This window comes from Haliotis asinina, chromosome 1 (genome assembly GCF_037392515.1).
Source record: "Haliotis asinina isolate JCU_RB_2024 chromosome 1, JCU_Hal_asi_v2, whole genome shotgun sequence".
NCBI lineage: Eukaryota > Metazoa > Mollusca > Gastropoda > Lepetellida > Haliotidae > Haliotis > Haliotis asinina.
In genome coordinates, this window is record NC_090280.1 from 5,199,577 (window position 1) to 5,221,070 (window position 21,494).

The 21,494-nt window shown below is 39.8% G+C and overlaps 1 protein-coding gene across 2 annotated transcripts; it reads right to left on the reverse strand.

Moving 5' to 3' along the window:
• Positions 1–1,071: 1,071 nt before the first annotated feature.
• Positions 1,072–14,968, reverse strand: LOC137279927 (B-cell receptor CD22-like). Of its 2 annotated transcripts, none has more exons than XM_067811851.1 (7): positions 14,829–14,915; positions 12,677–12,985; positions 7,130–7,399; positions 6,433–6,702; positions 5,646–5,927; positions 4,414–4,527; positions 1,072–3,567 (listed from the first exon to the last, which is right to left on the reverse strand). In XM_067811851.1, the coding sequence occupies exons 1-7, from the start codon at positions 14,875–14,877 to the stop codon at positions 3,254–3,256; spliced, it is 1,608 nt and encodes a 535-aa protein (XP_067667952.1). In that variant the 5' UTR covers positions 14,878–14,915; the 3' UTR covers positions 1,072–3,253. The 2 variants fall into 2 exon arrangements, with proteins under 2 accessions (XP_067667952.1, XP_067667960.1); XM_067811859.1 differs by having other exon boundaries at positions 2,177–3,567; positions 5,802–5,927; positions 14,829–14,968.
• Between the last annotated feature and the right edge of the window lie 6,526 nt (positions 14,969–21,494).

Consider the following 21,494-nt stretch of genomic DNA (forward strand, 5'->3'; position numbering starts at 1 on the left):
AAATATGTGTGACCTTAAAATCTCAGTCGCAATACGTGACATCAACGTTTATGCAAAGTGTTTTGCTACGTGGGGTTATTGTTAAAACTTCTCAAATAACTTTTACTTTATGCTATTTTGTATGCACAGTTTCCTTTTTGGCTAGTACAGCAGTAACAGAAAGATTTGGTTTGTTGGCTTGTTGTACAATGCCACACTCAGCATGAGGTCGTCAACAACAAACTGGCACCACTTCTCATCGCCCAAGGTCCACGTGTGACGTAACGAGCAGAAGACCGTCAATTCGTCCTACGTCACCTTCGTGACAGATTTCTACCGGCTACACGAACCAGGGCTGAGATGTTTAGAGGTCGGCTGTCCTCACGGTTGCGGGCTGCCAATCTCGGTTGCGGGCTGCCAATCCCCATTCTCGAAGTCCATATCGTGGGCCAATATTGACGTCAACGTCTGCTGTGGGCCAAATGTCACCTCCGATGGACCCAGAGAAGCTGGAATCGAGTCGCCTTTAGCGATGAATCCAAGTTTACCCTCAGATTCGCGGACGGCATGCATAGAGTCTGGAGAAGACGCCGTGAACGGTATGCCCAATGTTGTGTACAGGAAGTCAACAGATTCGGGGGCGGAAGTGGCATGGTGTGGGGTGATTTCTGTGGGAACAACCGTTCCCTACTTCTGGTCATCCGTGGAAGCCTCAAAGCTGCTGCTTACCGCGATCAGGTGCTCACCTCTGAACTCGTTCCTTTCACGGCGACTCATGGCCCAGGTCTACAGTTCCAGAATGATAATGCTCGGCCACATACCGCGATGTTGACACGAAATTTCCCACAAAACGCTGAAATCAACGTCATGGACTGGTCATCGAGATCCCCTGACCTTAATCCAATAGAGCACATTTGGGATTTACTTGGGAGAAGGATTTGTGGTGTTTGGAATTTGCAGGAACTTGGCGCTGCCTTGCTAAAGCAATGGCACAGAATCCTCAACCACTTCTTCACAAGCATCGGGCAGTCGATGAGGAGACGGTGTTTGGCAGTGGTGAATGCGCGGGGCCACCATACACAATACTGAACTGAGAAATTTCGAACTTTTATTCTTGTGACTTGACATTCTGTATACTCATGTTTTGGAACGGCGGTGTAGCCTAATTGAACTAATTGTGGCACTGTCAGTGTATCGAGTACATCAAACATATCTCAGCAATGAAATAACAATTTGACCATCTTACCACCTCTTGTTCTTTTACTGCAGCACTCGCATATATGTAAGTGCAACAGTGGAACTGGAAGCATTCCAATACGCAGACATTGCAACACTCGCATATATGTAAGTGCAACAGTGGAACTGGAAGTATTCCAATACGCACACATTGCAACACTCGCATATATGTAAGCGCAACAGTGGAAACTAGAAGTATTCTAATAGTTGTATTTATGAAACATACAGTGTAACCTTCACTGCGTTGTGTGCCATACGACCTGGGTTCAACCATGTACTCTAGGAGTGGACTATTGTTTTCTAACTGGAAACAGTCTGTGTATTTACCGGTTTTCACGTTGATAGAAACAAGCTCGCCCTCGTTCCGTAAATGGCCACAAGAATAGGCACACTCAAGTTACATACACAATTCATCTTTCTCAAGTTATCGAGAGATTGATTATATTGTAACGTATCGATGCTCAAGTTGAAACTCAACTTTCATTGTGAATCCGAATTCTAGCACTCCAACATTATCAAGGAGCAATGTGATCTAAATGATATATGTTTTCTAAGCTCACAAAATAATACATATTGCAACAACGTTATAACAGCGACAGCACCAATAGATCAGAAGTATATAATTTAAAGCAAGATGATTCATAAGCTAAGTGATTAGTGATTACAGAACTAAAGAGAACTAAAGATAGATATTTACGGTAGGCCGGGTAACCAGGCTACAAAAAGATCTCCACTTGACTGCTGGTCTTCAAATAGCTGGATATTTTATTTGGACTGAGAAGCAGGAGTTAGCTCCCCTATACCCTATATAAAAGCAAGACGAGCTCATAAAATAGTAGGAAAGCCCATATCGTTCTCGCACCCTGCAGTACCTTCCAGAACTTTGTAAACTCAGCACACTACTACCCTACTGGACATCCGGATATACAATGGTATATACGTACTACAAAAACATATTCAATTGTCCATCTAATTTTATTGATATTATAATAATTGTAATCACTTCCTCCATAATAATTATAACGACGGAACTGGCCTTACTAAATAGAAATAAAGTCAGAATAATTTAGCTTACCAATGTTTATCATAGTTTAAAGTGATACATGGGCAAGATACATGTTTGTAGAGTTGAATAGATGATAACATTAACAAACTATGAGAATATTATAACATATAATGTGATAGCATAATGATAAGAGGAGCCGTGGTGATAATGCGATAGGAAGGTAATGCTGATATTATATAACACACACATATATAACGTGATGAGAATATAACCAATTGCAAGGACTCAGCAATGTGCGATAACAAAGTCAGCGCTGTTAATTCGTCATAGCCCATGCTGATAATGTCACAAGAACACTTCTGATAATAACGAATACTGTGAGAAGAAAGACTTCACTGATTATTTGATAACAAAAGCAGTGATGATATAACAAGCGTGGCTCTGATGATGTGTTGATTATATACCAAGGGAAATACTAATAATATGGTAACCGATAAGATATGTGATAACATATATCGCGATAATAATATGAGACCATAAGCAATGATGACAAAAGTTGTGGAAACAGCGTTGTTTCAAATGAGTCTGATGTTTCGGTGTAAGTACTAACACCGTCATCACATACTTGTTATTGGTGTTTGTACCAACACTTACACCTAGTTATCTATAGAACCTGGTTCTCCTTGATAACAAAGTCAATGCTATTAACATAACATATACCGTTATGGTAATATGTCAAAGACAATGTTGATAAAGACATTGAAACGTAATTCTGACAATATAATATATATAGTGCGAGTGATGTGATAACATATATAGTGCTGATAACATGATAACATATGTAGTGCAGCTAGTATGATAACAAAGGCTACAATATTAACTGAAGCTGTGCTGTATACATAATAAAAACTCTCTCCTGTCATGATCCCCATCCTAGGATCGTCCCTCCCTCCCTATTGTCACACCTCACACGCTCCTGTCACCCCTCTTTCTCTAAGTCATGATTCCCCGCCTCTTGATATGTTTACTCACTCACACAGAAGTCGCTCCAACTACAGGCGGTAACATGGTCACATAATGACTGCCATTGTCTACAGCGCTTGGGAAACAGTCACTGATAGTTGCATGGGCATCAGAAGTCTTCTGAGAGTCAGGTTGGGGTTCTTGTAAAGGGGACAGCTCTGTGTAGAACTGATCTCTACCAGGTCGACATGTCAGAGTGGTGTACTTATCTTCAGCTGTTGACTGGGCGACTGGTTCTAGGTAGTCCTGGCTTGGTACTGAATCCGGTTGATCTTTCCGTGTGTTGTCGTTGTCATCGTCTTTAGCCGCTTTTGCTGCAGCATCTGAAAGGATACGGGTGCCCTGCATAATACCCCGATATCAGACAAACCACATTGCCATTATATGCACCAACTCGTGAATATATGCGTTGCAATGAGGTGATTTATTCTATCATTTAAACAGGCAGGATAAACATGGTCCGTACACAGGCATGCAGCTGACCGTGTGTACTATAGTCAGCAATTCAGTGATTTGAAAAAATGGTAGCCCGTATTTAGCCTATCCAGCGCTTCGATAAACAGGATAGCCAGTATGCATTGTGCTTTGCCCTTTAATAAACGCAGGGTGGACAGGATACACAGTGCTCTACACTTCAGTAAACACAGGGTAGATCATATGTGTTAGATCTGCCCTGTGGTAAATAGTATACACAACATGTACTGTATTACATCGACCAGATGTACTTTACTCTGCTTCACTAAGGAGACTATGCTCTCGCGAACACAGAGTAGACCTCTTGAAAACACAGAGTAGACAAAATGTACAGTACTCTGCACTTTTGTAAACATAAGGTAGACACGATATACTGCACTCTGCCTTTTAGTAAACACAAGGTAGACCGAATGTACTCTGCCCCTTCTGTCAGTAAACAGAGCAGACTGCATGTTCTGTACTCTGGTCATTAGTAAACACTGGGTCGACCGAATGTGCTGTAATGATCCTTTTAGTAAACGGATTAGATTGAATGTTATGTAACCTTTAGTAAACAGATATGACCGGGTGTACTGCACTCTGCCTTTTGATAAACATCGTAGAATGAATGTATTGTACTGCACACAACAGTCAACACAAGGTAGAGCAGTTGTAATTAACACACTGTAGATGAATTAACTTTGCATTTAGACTACCTCTCACTCTACGATGTCTTCTCCTTGCATACAATATGGCGATTACACCAACGACGAAGACAAGAAGTCCAGCTGCTCCACCTGCCGTAAAGACCACGTAAAGCGGGGTCGTGGCTGAATAACAAAGTCGTTAGATTTACTCACATGCTCAGATCACGGGATACAGTGCCATGTTCATGACAACACATAAATGCTGTCACTTAGAACATGTATGACACAGAGACATTCATATTAGATAGAGTATCACTGATATACCACACAGCAACGTATACGGAAAACACAAGTTTTACGAGTGGAATTTGAGAATTACTCTTTAAGAATGTTAAGATATCCATTGATTTGAGTACTGGCGAATCATCAATTTACCAGATGCCAAAAAGGTAAATTAGCTACTTATGGATATATGTACATTGGGGGATTTAGAGCACTTTTGTGTCGGAAATGTGCAAGAACAAATGTGTATATTTGTAGAAACCATCCACAAAGCAATTATTTGTGAACGTTTTCTACCTTCAGGCAGTAGTATACCAATGTATAACCACAGAACATAGACGTTGATCTTAAGTTAGTCTTAATAGAATTATCTCTAGTTAACCAAACATGGCAGGGGACTCTATTAAAGCGCTGACAACCTCTGATGGAATTTTCAGCCTTCAGTGAATGTCCAAAATAACTGGAAAACTATAACAATCTATGCGATGTATGAACAAGAAGGGGACGTGAATCTACCCGACACAGTGGTAAAGCTTACAAAAGACGCCTAAGCAAAGAAACCGGCCTCAAAATAGATCTTCACAGACATGTTGGTCTAGCGATAACACGTAAGAGTATGACACTTACTTTGATGTTCCTAATCCGGTATCCATAAGTATACATAATAGCAGCGTGTAGCGTGTAATACTAAATTAGACAAAGCAGGTGCTTGGGACCTAAACAGTTTGTTTTAACAATACGAAGAATATAAGACTTGTGGCTATGAACTACGTTCCAGATGTCCTAGAACCTTCCAGACCAGTCTCCACACTCAATCTAAATGTAGTAACTAGCACACAGACCTATGTTATACTAACCAAACACATTGAACCAAGTGATGTCATGACAACAATGAACAAGCAATAGGCACAGGAAGTATAAACAATTGATACTGAAATGAACAATGGAAGACATAAGCAATGCACCAAGGAAGTACACGCCGTGAAAACGGAAGCCTTAAATGACTTCATGCTACTTACGTACTACGTGCACAGTGACAGTCGTGGTAGACTGTTTACTCTGTCGTGTTCCATTACAAGTTGTGACAATATTGGTAACGGTGCAGATATACACCCCACTGTCACTTTCCTGTATGTCCTGTAGATGAAGAGTCCCATTTTCAGAAGTCATTGTACCTACGCCTTCCTTTGACCACACTAATGAAGTCACTTTTGGGTGTGCATCTGCTGTACAGTTGATGGTCAGATCTTCAGATTCGTTGATCACAATCTGGGAGTGGCCAATGTGGACGGACGGTGGATCTATGGAACACGTGATTAATTAGTCAATATCATTACAAGATTGTATCACTTATTAGTCAACTTATACAACACACTACTTATGCTGCCTCCTAACTCACAATAAGGGTTTAAATTGTTATTCGGTCTCAGTCGGCCAGGGAGCGAACCCTATATACAATTGCACCACCAACTGACGTATGGTCCTTCACAGCACTCTGACATTGAAACACTGGTCTGGTGAACACAAGGGGTCGGTGGTTTGTGGCACTGGTATGTGAATCTGTGTCTGGATTCGCTGTTCGTGCCGCAGATGAGTTTCAGGATCTGTTTATCCTACAATGTCTATCAACCTGACACTATTACTCGTTAATTCCTCCCTAATTGATTTGAGATATCCGGGTGCACCTTACACCCCATACAATATACAGTATTCTTCTCCTCGACAATAAAACATCAGTATACGACATAAAAAATAAATAAATAAACACGTCCCCAGTTTATACAACATAAAATATTTGTTTCTTACAGTGCACGTCAACTGTAACATTGTCCTCTCCAGGTGGTGTTATCCCATTGTCTGCGACACATCTGTACAACCCGGAAGTAGACTTGTATACCGTTGGTATAGTGTAGATCTGATCTCTGCCAACAACCTTCCCTCCATAGTACCAGGTGAAGATGGACGGGAACGGGTTTGCTGCTGTGACTGAACAGTTCAAAGACACAACCATCTCACCCAAGATCACAGTATAACCTGTGCAAGGCTGCACTGGTGTTAGCTGTACTATTGGCGGAACTGAAAATAAATTGGCAGTCACATTATATAATCCACTAATTCTTAAACGCCATCTGTGTTCAGAGTCTTTGGCGTTTGGTTTCCAGGATTATATGTTTTTAAACACAGTCTCGAAATGAATTTTCTGTCTGACTTGATTCATGCCTTTACTGTTAAACTCAATCACCTGATTATCACACTTTTGTTTTTGTGTCACTGGCCTCCGACTAGTCACGACATAAACATCAAACAGACTCAGCAACACAAGTATTGTGGGTAACGTTCACTCATGTCTCGGAATAAACATCAAACAAACTCAGTAAGTGACGGGTGTAACGTGCTGTTCAGGGATGTTACTGGGATAATGTACCATCGATATGCAGATAAGCAGTTTAACACGTTGCAATGGGTTGCAAATGCTCTCCTTCTTAGAATTTGCCGTACTTACAGTGCACGTCAAGTGACACGCTGTCCTCTCCAGGTGGTGTTATCCCATTGTCTGCGACACATCTGTACAACCCGGAAGTAGACTTGTATACCGTGGGAATAGTGTAGATCTGATCTCTGCCAACAACCTTCCTTCCATGGTACCAGGTAAAGTTAGACGTGAACGGGTTTGCTGCTGTGACTGAACAGTTCAAAGATGCGTACTTCTCACCAAGCAAATACACGAATGCCGACCGTGAATCGACGGTAGCTATGGCAACCGTAGGTGGATCTGAAATGAGGTTTCCGTTCATATGTGCATTTAATGTGCCTAGTGCAATAATTACAGTTATTATCACCGCATTTTTTCGCGTTCTTTGGTCTTATGACAACGACTGATTAAGAGACAAACATTTTATGTGACGAGGCGGTACGTTTTAGGTTCGAGTCGGCGTTGTTGGAATAAATGAGTTTTTTTCAGGCGGTTCACCAATGAAATTAGAAGGCTCGGTCATTGAATGAGAAACACAGAAAATGAACATGCCTCCGTTATATGCATTAATATAACTGTTTATTGTGCTTGGGACATCGCAAGACCTGAACACTTGACAACCATGTGTTTTTACTTTATACAACACCGTATGCTGTCATATAATTATTATAATGACTTTAATTGTTGTCAGTATGTTTTTGGTCTGTTGCATAAAATATTTTAAGAACGTCAATATCACAATATCAACAGACACAGGTCGTCAATAATAAACGGTTCCGATTATCAACAATAAAAGGCTCCGGTCAACAATAATTAAAGGATCAGATTATCAATATCAATAGGTTCCAGTTATCCCTATCAGAAGTTTAGGTTGCTGTTACCAATAGTCTTGGACATGGCAACATTATCAGTTTACGAGTGAACACCATTAGGCCTTGAGGGTAGATATTTACAGACTCTAACAGGATTGGGCTAACATATAAATCATACTGCGTATAAAGAGTAAACCTTTTGAAATTGTACCAACTGTATGAATCCGCGTAACGGATTCTTGCAAAAGTTTGCACATTGGTTTTTAGTTTCATAATTCAATGCAACGAAAGAAATACACAGTCAATCCTTATAATTAAATTCAGCAACAAATACTATGTTACCACCGATTAACATTTTCGGTGTAAGAATTCGGTAATGGCGTGACATGACTCAGGTGACTCATTTACATAAAATGACACCCCTACCAAACCATTAGCCAATCAGCATAGAGCTACCCAAAACAACTGTCAATCAACCAAGCTAACATCGGTCGGCGAATCAGAGTGGAACAACTCAACGTGCCGCGTCCCGGTATCGGCAAAGTTTCAAGTTCAAACGTTTGAATTACTACCTGTGAACTGAAAGAGACAGTTTGAAAAGTGAGAATTGGAAATGAAGCCCGATCATATGAAGTTGGTGGTGGAACTGAGATTGTAGTATTTGCGCAAGTAGAAAGAGGCTGTGATGTGACTGAGATTGCGATGCCATGAACTGATGTTCCATCGTGCGCATGCTCTTGTCGAGTCGTTGCAACGTTATTAACGTTCACGGATAATTTTGAGTTGTTTGTTTATGTTATGTTAATTAAGGTACCCGAGTGCAAGGGAATTCCCTCGCTGTGTACAGGTATTCCCCAACATTCCTCAGGTCCGAAAGTAGTACGGTTCGGTGGGCGTGGCTTATTTTTTTCAGATTCATTGGGGATTCATGTTCCCAGCTAACCAATAAGTTTGCCAGAATTTTTATGAACACAATAAAAATTTAATTATTACATATTGACAGTAAACAGCCTTGTGTCATCAACAGTGACGACGTCATTCCAATCATATTGTGACGTAAAGTTAGAATGACGTAACAAATGAGCAGCCCCAGATGCTACCATGGGATGCAGCTGAAACGGCTGATGACACTTCACTGCTGTACCCGTACTCGATGTAAACGAGAGAAGACAGTAAAACCCTTCCGTTTACTATTGTGTTTACAATGTCAATAAACATCATGTGTTGGCCAATTTTAGACGGTTTCAAATGAAATATTCCCTTGCTTCAAATACTTAATAACACCCGGCAACTGGCCAACACATGATGTTTACCTCCTAAATGTGTAATAACTTTGTGAAATTATTAAACAGTGATATCTTGAACGGGTGACTTATTAAATTTCATTATGACTTGCCCATGGAAGATACTGCAGTGAAATATTTGTACGGCAATATTACATTAATGTAATACCGCTAGACGCATGACGTCATAACGCTTCATAGTTATGACGTCACAATGTAATGCCGCTATAGCAATGGTACTAGACCTTGCTTGACTCGCGGAAAACAGAGAGTCATCACATTGTAGGCAATAGACCGATCCAGTCTGTCTATCAAAGCTGGCGCATGCGTCGATTTCGGCCAATCAGCAGGCCGGGCGCGCATTGTGCATTTGTCAAACTTATTTCCGGGGTCAAACGAAGCCTCCGAAGCGATGAGCTTCGAATTCTGCCGTTCACACTCGCAATATCTATTATACATTGCTGCGATTTGATGAGTACCTTCAACAAACTTTTTGGGTGAAGACAAAAAACTGAGATTGATCAAAGAATGTGATAGGCCTCACGATCAGTTAATTGTCGGCACCGTCGTTCTGGAAACCTACGTCTGCTCGAAGTTCAGAAATTGCATGAATTTCCACACTTTCGCACATGTGCAAAACCATTACCAATTAGATGACAACAACTAGCAGTTTAAGGATTCGCAAGTGTCATAAACACGGATATTTTTTGTAGCTTCAAGATTGTTTTTTGCTTATCGTTTTAATACTGGGCATTGGTTTGGTTAACAATAAAGCTGAAAAGAGACGGGCGAGAAGGCCGTGACACAATGTAAACAAATCTGATAGCGATCTGATTTCGGTTAGGGACGACCAACATGGCAAAACGTGTTACATTAAAAAACAATGTGATAATATGGTTGCCTTCGATCTTAGATATTCTTAAATTTGTCACACATTTTATGATGTTGTCAAGTTTCAAAAGCACAATCTGAAGGGCTACTGTGCAGTACACTATCTGTTAATAGCGCAAAATATTTGAAGAGTAATATTTTTTATTCAAAGGAACAGTGTAAGCAGATGATTGTCACGCAATATCCAAAATATGAAAAGCATTTCAAATGAGTGTCTATAAAACCATGCCTTAAATATTTCGGAATTTCCATAAAGACTTGTGGATCGAGACGAAAACTATGCGAGAAGAATAGTCTAGTGACTTTCTGGAATATTGGAGGGAATTAAACCAAATTGTATTTCTTTACTAAGAGAATATTATTTGTTTCTTCTTTTTTTTTGTAATTTTTGTTACAATATATTTTTTTCATGTAGGAGTGGTCCATTGGTACACTTTAGGAATAATACAGTCAGTAAAACTGTCATTTTAATTACTTCAAGGGAAATGATAGCAAGATATCTTTTAAGAATCGTTCATCCTTAAGAAAACGTAGAAAGGTAATAAAATAAATAATAATATAGTCAATTATAAGCATACCTAACTGAGTGACATATTTGATTCATGTGGTTTGAAAGCAGCATCAGGGATACTTAGACAAGACTACAGACATGTCATGGCAGAGCAATAACTTGGCTCTAGTTTCTTGGCTCCTTAGTAACTTAGTTTCTGCTTTAAGATGTTTTTAAAAAATAATATATTTGCTAATAAGATTAGTCTGAAAGTGATTACTCGTATCGTCACTCATATAAAAGTTACTTCAACATCCAGAGAGTTTGAAAAAAGTGTAACAACAAATGCTACGTTTAGGCCACACCCTGGTCTGGCATTATTCAGTCTTGTAACAGAATAACTTACAAAATCACAGTTGACTATTCATGAATATTGAAACACACATTTAACACAGATTTGATGTGATGCTTCTTAGAAATCACCAGCTTTTGAGGAGGTTACCAATGTTTTATGACTGAGCCAAAATGGTGTTTATCAAGATGGATAAATTGTTCAAGGTGTGTTGATGAATGGTTATTTGGAAAATTAGCTTCATTTTAAATTGCACACTGGTTTGCAGGATGTGAATGCTTTGGGCGTTTTCCTAAAGTTATGACTTTTGCCACTTTTTCGAACAACTTTAATATGTTTTGATGACATTAGTAAGTATTCCAGAAAAGGAAATAGATCAGATTTCGTGTTATGTCCTCTAGGGGTATGGTCTCAGATATAATAATACAAAGATTACTAGCGTCATTGTTTAAGAAGCAATGATGTACATATGTAATTTCATTATTATTATTTATTTTTATGTACATATGTAATTTTTTTGACAAAATTTTGGAGATATGTTTTTAATTTTGGAGATATCCTTTGCACCTTATGTCCATTAGTAATTATCTCTGAAGAAACCTAGTTAACTGTTTTGGTAACTGTGGATTCTCTGTTCAGGGATTTTATTGTTTCTGAAAGATGGGTCAGTGTACAGGTGCAGAGTGTATCTTGGATCTTCAGTGTTACGGTGGTGTTATGTACCTGAACATAAACACTAGCAGTTCATGAAGTCCAGGAATTGTGAAAGTGTGTAAATTAGGATTCCACAACAAAGTACACACAGAAAAATAAACTGAATAGGATGATTAAAAAAATATATTTCCATATATTAAGTGTCATTTTAGGATGGTGTACAGATTTGAAGAGGGAAATTTTATTGAGATTTACTGAAGATTAGCTGCTGAATATTTGCTTCTGAGTATGTTTCTACTAGTATGGAAATATTTTTCTGGTTTGTTACTCAAAGGTATAAACCCATGATTTCACATAAGTGATTGAACTAAATTTGAACATGGGATAAGAGATTGAACTGAAGGCTCCTCGCGCACTGTTGACAATCTATTTATAGACACCGAAACGATCTGCAACTTGAACATGTGGTTGTGATCCCGGTTATTATAGAATTACGATGGGAGTCTAGAGGTAAAAAAAGAAATAACATACTTCAGTTTCACTTCCCTGCTAGTATCTTAGACGGACGTGAAATGCCAGACAGATTAATTATTTCGACAAAAAATACGCTTCCAACACGCAGCCGCTGGCCGAGACGATTTTTCATCGGTCATATAACTCATTTTCACTCGCTAATTAAAGTCTGTCAAATAAGATATATTAAAAATAAAATACGTAAAACTTTCCCCTTCAAATATCATTCACAAACGACGGATACCAAAGTACAACAAAGAGAATTCATCAGCACAGTTCTCAATTACGTACGTTCCGCCGGAGGTGACGCCATTGTCAGAGGTTGTCCCCACAACCTCAAAAAACGAAGTGGGCGAGGCTTGTCGGCCCGGACTGGATCGGTCTATTTCGCCACAGTTTCTATCAATTTCAATCTTATACAAAACCCAGTCCACAAATCAGACGCAATGCAGACTTTATGATATTATATGTTTAATGGTTATATGCTTAAATTCCATGTCCAATATATATTTATGACTGTTAGTACCGTGTCTTAAATCTCACTAAACGTCTCATGGCACATCCTTTAGACTATCTACTCACATTTGACGTCCAAAGTGACTTTGTTACTCTTCTCTCCACCAGACTGACAGGTCCAAGGAGACAAGTGTGTCGCAGAGACATTCCTGATGGTCAGAATAAATGTGTTCTCCCCTGCATGGGAACACTCGTAGTTGGTGCTATCAGTGGTTTGTTGCCCTTTATTGCCTCCGACTGCGCAGACAGTGGCTTGAGAGATCTCCCCCTTGAAGATAACCAAACCTTGGACGCCCGCCTTCACGTGACAGTTGAAGATGAACTGGTTTCCGTGTATAGTGGATGCATAGCGTGGTTCAAGTGTTATACTTCCACCTTTAAGAATACCATGGTATGACTTGACGTAAAGGCTTGGCTATAATGACATTTGTTTACTGAGTGAGAAGTTTTTAAGTCGCACTCAACAATAGTCCAGCTGTATGGAGGCATAACTAGAGTAGATGGTCTTGTACATGAGTAAACGATGACTCGAGCAACCATTTATGTTCACAGATATTTTACACTCGAGCATGAAATAATCCTCCAGATAATGTGATTATGGTGATTGGAGTTACGTGTTAGTGGCTTCTTTGCATAATCTACTGGTTATTCGAACATATGATAATCCATCAACAAAATACAAGAGTTGTTATACGTTGATACTTCGCAGCCCAGACCAATATGTATACCATCACAAATAGGACTTCCTTGGTAAGAAGTAGTGCTTCCTCAACCATAAAATAAGCCATCCTTCGTCACGAAATAATGCATCCTCGGTGAAAATATTAATATTCCTTCCAAAAGATGTACAGTCAGACTTTGGTGTGAACGAAACTTGTTGAACGCAGATATTGCAGTACCTTTTCAGGAATGATCTAATATATAAATGTAATAATAATAATTATATTGTGCAAATAAGATCTCACGTAATGCTATAACATGCGAATACTATATGATATTGATAGTGTCTCACGTGTAGGTTTATCAAGTGAATGGTGAATAACGTAATTTGTATCATGTAAATATTTTATGGACTGTTTTATCATGTGAACAGAAAGAATGTAATTTGTGTCATGTAGACAATATTCCATGGACTGTTTTATCACGTGAATAGTAACGAATGAGATTTGTGTAATGTAATATACCATGTCAAGTTTTATGATGAGAATAGTAAATATACCCTTTGTGTGTGGTGGGACGGTGGTAGTACAGCCACACAGGCCTTTCCAGCATATAACACAGAACAATATGGAAACTTCCTGAGCCGTTATACTATATACATCGACAGTCTTTTGGCAGCTCACATTACACGAAGACCAGCAGGTGTGTAGGGATCCCTTTTCTTCCAAGATTCTCAGCCTAGGACAATTTTAGAAGGTTTTGGGGCAGTTGTAAGTACTTCTGTCTTTCTTATCTTAATTACTGTACAGACATATTTTTATACAAACAATGTTCTGTCACGGAAATGCCTAAGAACATATTTGTACTGCTTTGTAAACTTAGTTACGTTCTTAATACAGTTGTTAATTATGTTATGTTTATTTCCTGTTCACTGATTTTACCCTGCATTCTCGCACGAACCAACGTTTCGTGTTTGTGACGTCACCCATCGCTGGTTTAGACTGATGTAAATGAACGGATACTGATGTGATATTTTCAGTACAACATAACATACCTATAATGATCTGGGTGACCGGATAATTACTACTGCTGCTGCCTTTACATATTGGAAATATGTGAGAACATACCATCGTTATCAACCGGTTTCAGTATATCTCCCGAATATAAAAAAACCCCGTGTTTTAAGTAGAAGACACAGGTTGCCTGGTGTGCAATTAGATTGTCATGAACACTGTGGAAACCACCCCTAACCTAATTATATCTATATTTCCTGTCCCGGGAGGCACTGAATGGAAATATGTTTCCCTTTTAATTGTAATAATGGATTTGTGGACTTAAATCAACAGGTTGCTAATATAATGAGTTGTTAATCCAAAACGTAGTCATCCATAAAGTTGTATGTTTCAGTTTTAGGTTTCTAACATACATAACAGCCTCCATCGGCCGACCCCTTGCTAAAGTCTCTAAATCGCACCATCCCAATGCAACAAGGAAGCATATTGCTGACAAAGATAAATACTAATAATTGACAGGATAAACCAGAACAAGATCTACTTACAAAGACCATGAAACACACAGAACATTCCAAACAGCAGAACATGAAACATGATCGGTATTGATCAGAGCACCAGTGTTGAATGTTGCCAGTCTCATCAAGGGATGTGTTCATCATTTCCCGAAGAATATCCATGTAACAATACACACATGTTCTGATACAGGATACAGTAACGCGGGTCCCTACGGTCACAGGAAAAGCATATTTGTTTCCCGAAACCTCCCGAAACTTTAATAAACGTTCGTTCCAGTCATGCCATCTGGACTATTTTACAGGTTTTGTGGATGGGTGCCCAACATCCTCGCACTTCCAGGTTCGTCACAATCGTTTGTGGCATTTTTATATTTTGAATTGTTCGGTCTTATCTTTGCCCGTCATCTGCTCTAAAACAGCGCTGATAATAAAACAAATCACTCTGTTTATGGGATGGAGTTTACTACTGACACCCTAGTGACCTAGTCCACGTAGCAAGTAAGAGCTCCTGTGCCGACCGATGTGCTACCAATGTTGAGGCTTGATGCAAAGTGCCATGTGTTGAGACACTTACGTTAAAATGTGTCCTTAAAACATAAACATGCATAATACCCTAAAACCTACCAGAGAATGCATCTCTGATCACTTTATGCACAAGTTAAACTGACACCTAACTGAATCACCTCGTTTCCTTAGTGATGTAAATTACATAAAGAGACATAATCAAGACTTGTTCTAATGCTGGTGATATTTGCCATGATCAGGACAAGGTCCTCAGTGCTCTAGGGCCGTCATATCGTGGACGCTTCCCGTTAGAGTACATGGAGCCTCCACGAATTTACTTTCAACGCGGGCATGTTCTCGTTATACCATGTATTATGGTACAATGGTACAAAAACACGCCGAACATGGCTATTGTGTGAATAGTACTATGCTCAGACTGACAAAGATATATGTCTTTCTCAAATGGACGTAAACATTCTAAAAAGGCAACCAATATGTTTATTCACACTTTTATTGAAAATAGTGACAGTTATCCGGTCACACGAGCCTGGTCCAAAGACAGCACGGTCTGGTCACAGCTGACTGGTCGATGAATTTGCATGCTACACCCTCAATTTTTCAGTCAGTCACTAGCTCGTGAACAGACTGTGGTGTATTTGAATCAAGCTCTCGTGTTGGAATGAAAGGGACACAACAGATGCTTTCTGTCGGGTGTGATTTCTTTGCATACCTGACTTCCAAACCGAACGCTTACAATGAGTGAGTGAGTTTAATTAAAGCCACTTTGGCATTTTTTCATTCATATTGTTTAGACAATACATTTCAAACTAAAAACTGTAAAAGAAGGACAGTAACAAAAATAGATAATCACTGACTGAGATTTAAAACTAGAATGTAACAGTAAACTATATTATCACATATAACAATACAATACTTAGACGGGCTACCTGCATTGACCACAGGTGGATTTACACCATCACTAAGGTCATTGCACTTCAGGTAGCCAAACAGTAAAATAAAATATACATTCGGAGGACGTCAAATACTTTGGATGAAATTAGACCCTCTCGAGGAACTTCTACCCTCTTTGAGGTATTGTCACTAACAATAACAGCTACTTATTCACTCAACCAAAATTCATGATAACTCATAAATTACACTTCATAATAATAAAAAATCAATTGAAACAATTTCTTTTTAAAATCCGATTAATTCAGCAAGCATTAGTAAGCAGATCCTTCATAGATGTTGCTTAGAAACATTGATCCTTTGTGATGCAATACAGTACAATCAAGCAAGACATCATTGACTGTGGTTCTTTCATTCCCGTGGGGGATCTTCACCTATTAACAAATATTCATGAATATGTCTTGACCTCTCCAAAATCTGAACTGATAACCACGGTACGAGAACACGATAGTTGGTTTTATTTGATGTAATCTACTTCAAATACCTACTTGAGTGACCCACTTCTTCTCTATTAGATCACGGATATAAGATTTAATAACTGTGTATGGGAGGAGATGTAAACCTATGACCTACGATATATAAATGCTGCAAGCATTGTGGTCTTTGTTCTAATGACGGCGGGCATTTCGCTACATGAAGTGATATTTTCCGCGAGGTCCACACAAATGAGGAAGGATGCTAAAAGTTTTGTTTTCAGTAAGCAGTGATACATAGCAAACGGGGTCATGATGGCAGCACTGACGAAAGATGGCTAACTTTGATTACCAACTACGTTATAAAGTTTAAGAGCCCTTATGGATCTAACAGATAGATAGATAGATAGATAGATAGATAGATAGATAGATAGATAGATAGATAGATCGTCTTAAAAAACGCTGACATTATATCTGAATATTGTACACTTACGCATATGGTTGTCGCCTAAACAGAGAAGAATTCTCGTCTATTATGACGACCTGAATTCTATAAATGTATATGTTTGTATCTTTATCACATGAACATGACTGAAGTGTTTGCTTTAATACCAAACCAGACACAAATATTTCCTTACATTGTCTCTAACTTCCAGCGGGGCGGTGGGGTAGCCTAGTGGTTAAAGCGTTCGCTCGTTACGCCGAAGACCCGGGTTCGATTCCCCACATGGGTACAATGTGTGAAGCCCATTTTCTGGTGTCCCCCGCCGTGATATTGCTGGAATATTGCTAAAAGCGGCGTAAAACTAAACTCACTCACTCTAACTTCCAGCATTGCTGTGGCTGTTCATGCAACGTTGTTACGACTGTCAACAAGGATGGCGCTATTTTCGGCCATTACCCTCTTCCTGGCCAGCAAAGCGTTTATCATTACTGTTAATATAGCGATATCTCGTTCCAGTCCATCCTACTTGATAAACGGAACCAGCGTTGTCTCCTGCCTTGACTTGCCTTGAGACGGAAGAACGCTTGTTTACGAACACATCTGCCTTCGGTAAATATCGTTTGTTTCCGTGTAAATTGTCTTAATATGGTCATCCGGTGTCTCCTCACAAATGACGTCATCAAGTGGAGTGAGTAAATGAATGAGCTGGATTTATCGCCTAAAGTGTCGGCGTTGATGAAAAATAGACGCCGGAGTTGATTCAATCTTTTCGCACTATACATCGTGTCCGGGCATGAAGATCGAGGCGACGAAAGCCGTGATGTCACTTGACTTACATAATATGGTCGCACGAAAACATGGAAATAGTAACTTAGATGTACGTTTCATAGCTTTTATGTCACTTCTAAACGCTGATACTGTGTTATGTCACCAATTTAAAGTGGACCCATTATCAATCATTTTGATAAAAATATCCCCTAATCCAAATCTCCACCCACCACCACCAACATTACCTGAAAATACATCGATCTATATCTTTTTTTCTCACCATGACAATGTAGGGGTATGTCGACGGAAGTCTTATCTGTGGTGTTGAATGGGTTAAAATTGAACAAATACATCTTTGTCGGTATACTGGTACACTCATAAACACATTACGATGTGTAATTGTTACAGTTCCGTATTACGGTTTATAGGCATAACTTTAATACCGTGCAGCCCTATGAGATGTCTGTTTCCGGGGCTCACTGAACAGTGACAACAGCATGTGCTGTCAGCATTGTTAGGTTGAGGGGGTGAACAACCTGACTTTGTAGCGTTAGGGAAACCACTGTTTAGTAAATATACACATACACATGTACGTAGGTAGCACACACACACACACACACACACACACACACACACACACACACACATGTATTTTACGTCACACATAAATGTCGTTTTCTGATTGGCTGAGCGCTCTTCTATTATATTTCAATGCACCCAGAGTACAAACCGGGTGCATTACAAGTGCATTCTTTATCTCGAATAACATTGAAACATGCATGATGCACAGGATACCGATGTTTTTTCGCAAATGGAAATCGATGGAAGGGCGATAATTCTAAATCATCCATCCATCCATCCATCCATCCATCCATCCATCCATCCATCCATCCATCCACGCACGCACGCACGCACGCACATTTTCAAATTTTCACATCTAAAAACTAATGAAGTTTCAACATCACACCTGCTCCGACATGATAAATGCTTGTTTTGGATAGGGCCACACGGCAATGTGTGCTTGAAGTTCACGGCCGCCGTTATGAGATTAACACGCCACTTGACGCTGCTTGAATTGTTTCAACGTTAACTACAATTTTCTCTCTGTACAGATGTATGCCTCACTTGCAGCCTGCTTGTTTGTGTGTGCGACAGCTCGACCTTTAAAAGGTGTTTACATCTTATGTCAGACACGGTTTGCAACCAAAGGTGTAAATATCTCTATCGAGTCAGGCTGCGCGATGTTCAGGCAATAGGTAGGGAGCACGACACGAAAGGTTTGCTGGTTAAAGCCCTGGCATCTGTCACGTTGCTGTTTAGTGTGAGGATGTGTAGGTGCAAGGTACACAAACTTACCACATTCGCAGTGATAATATGTCTTAATTTCGCCCGAGAAGTAAAAAGCTACGACCATTCCTTCTCGCGCCCGATATAGATAGAAACTATTATCAAAAGCAGGGGTTCGCTCGATTCTCTGTCTCTGGGTTTATGTCATATCTTTGAAGGGCATTTAGAAATGGAACACATATGGAAGGCAAGTTTTATGGCTGTCAACTAATGACCTGATGAAGGAGCAAGCATACACTCCGCGAACTTGACATCCATAAATCTTTCTTTTCGCCTAGTTTTATAGGAAACACGACCTGTAAGTATGTATGTGCAGAACTGTTGCCAGACTTTGTTGCTAGGATATAATTTTATTGAGCTTTACTCTCATATTAAGTTGACATATACTTAAATTACTGAAGTCCTCACTCACTCATGTTCAAAAGACATTAGTACTTAGCTGCACGTACATACCACCAGCGCACGTGTTGCACGTACATACCACCAGCGCACGTGTTGCACGCCACAACCATATTCACCATCAACTTATCTCCTGTCATACCGACGTATCTTCCAGCTGTAGTGTCGTCTCTGTATGCCGACGGTCACTAGGAATGACTGCGTGGTATCACTAATCCTCTCCTAAATTATACAGATTATATTCTCATTGGGCGTGATACTGTCTCTTGTTGAACATCGTTTCTTGGTAACGAGTAGCTTCCACCAACAAGACTGTAGTCTTGTTGTCATTATGAAGCATGTGACGACTGTTTATTGGTTTGTTGTTTAACGCCACAAGACTGTAGGCTGGTTGTCATTATGAAGCATGTGACGACTGTTTATTGGTTTGTTGTTTAACGCCACAAGACTGTAGGCTGGTTGTCATTATGAAGCATGTGACGACTGTTTATTGGTTTGTTGTTTAACGCCACACCCAGCAATATTCCACTTGTATTAAGGAAGTCTCTAAATTATTGTCTGGATCAGACAATCTAGTGATCATCATGAGAATCGATCTACGCATGTTCGAGCCAAGCCGATCCCGATAGGCGCCTGTTACGAGAAGCTGAAAATTACTGAATGAAGAGCATTCCTAGCCCAGATCTTCATGAGTATGGCGCGTTTCACATGCAAACATAACATCAGCAAAGTTCAGAGTTGGTGTGCCCATAACCTTGACTAGATCACATTGATGGTTCACAAAGAGTGACACCTTAATTCCACTGCAGCCGCTTTCCTTTTTGACCTGTCTGTAGGTCTTTCTGGAGCTCATGCCACCGTTAATTTCGTGGAAATCTGTCTAAATGGCTGCAAGATTGTCAAACAAACAACTATAAAGCACATTTGCACTCTTTGCAACAAACGTTAATCAAAAGCTCTGTTTTTCTGTTATATTGATGTTGTAGTTTTCTAGCCATTGTTTGCAATACTGCCCTCTTGCACGTTACCAGTTACTATCTATCCACCCAGAGCGTAAGCCTGGCAGAGACACGAATTTAAGCGTAGCTGACTCCATGTATTCAAAAATATTGTGCTGCAATGGCAGGATAAGACGCTGGTGGTTCTAAATTACAAATTATATCTATAATGGCATTTAATATCGAGCACCGTGGTTTTACACCTGTTTTAGAATATATACAATCAATATGGAAATTACGATTTGCTTTATACCTTGAACCCAGGTAAGACGGGATCCTCCGGATGATGAGAGAACATTCTGACCACCATGTACACAGCCATCCCAAGTACTGTTCATCATCGTTCGTGGTCATTGGTTTGACTGTATCAGACTCGACTCGATTCGGATCTGATTCCGTCACTCTCAAAGTGATTATCAATTACATATCTGCCAGGGCCACATCCCCTCTCGCCAAGACACGGAACATTGAAAATGTTGTGAAATCATCTAGAATGTCAGGACTTCGATACGTTTTTTTCTTCTGAAATATCATGTTTGATATATAATCTTCTCAGTGACTTGTGTTGGTGTTAAAATACCGATCTTGACTTGGTATCCATGTGTAAACTGCACGATGGTATTGCAGCGGGATAGCACTAAACAATAATCATTAGTCCGCTTAGTAGTCACACACCTGAACATTCGCACGCATACACGCATACGTGCAAGCACGTCGCTTAATAATACTATACGGGATGGAAGATCTTTGTATTAAAGATACCAGACATTCAAAATGGTTCCCTCTATAAGAAAACCTCCCCGCCCTCGCGGACGAGATCAACACTCCCACACCCCGTCTTGACAGGTGAATC

What these genes read in the sequence shown, in the direction of transcription:
- LOC137279927 (XM_067811851.1), bottom strand. Translation starts at nt 14,877, where the DNA reads ATGTTTCATGTTCTGCTGTTTGGAATGTTCTGTGTGTTTCATGGTCTT. An exon ending in CTGTGTGTTTCATGGTCTTT is followed by an intron (nt 12,986 to 14,828) that starts GTAAGTAGATCT and finishes GTATTCTTAAAG; the next exon opens with GTGGAAGTATAACACTTGAA. An exon ending in CGTGTCACTTGACGTGCACT is followed by an intron (nt 6,703 to 7,129) that starts GTAAGTACGGCA and finishes ATTTATTTTCAG; the next exon opens with TTCCGCCAATAGTACAGCTA.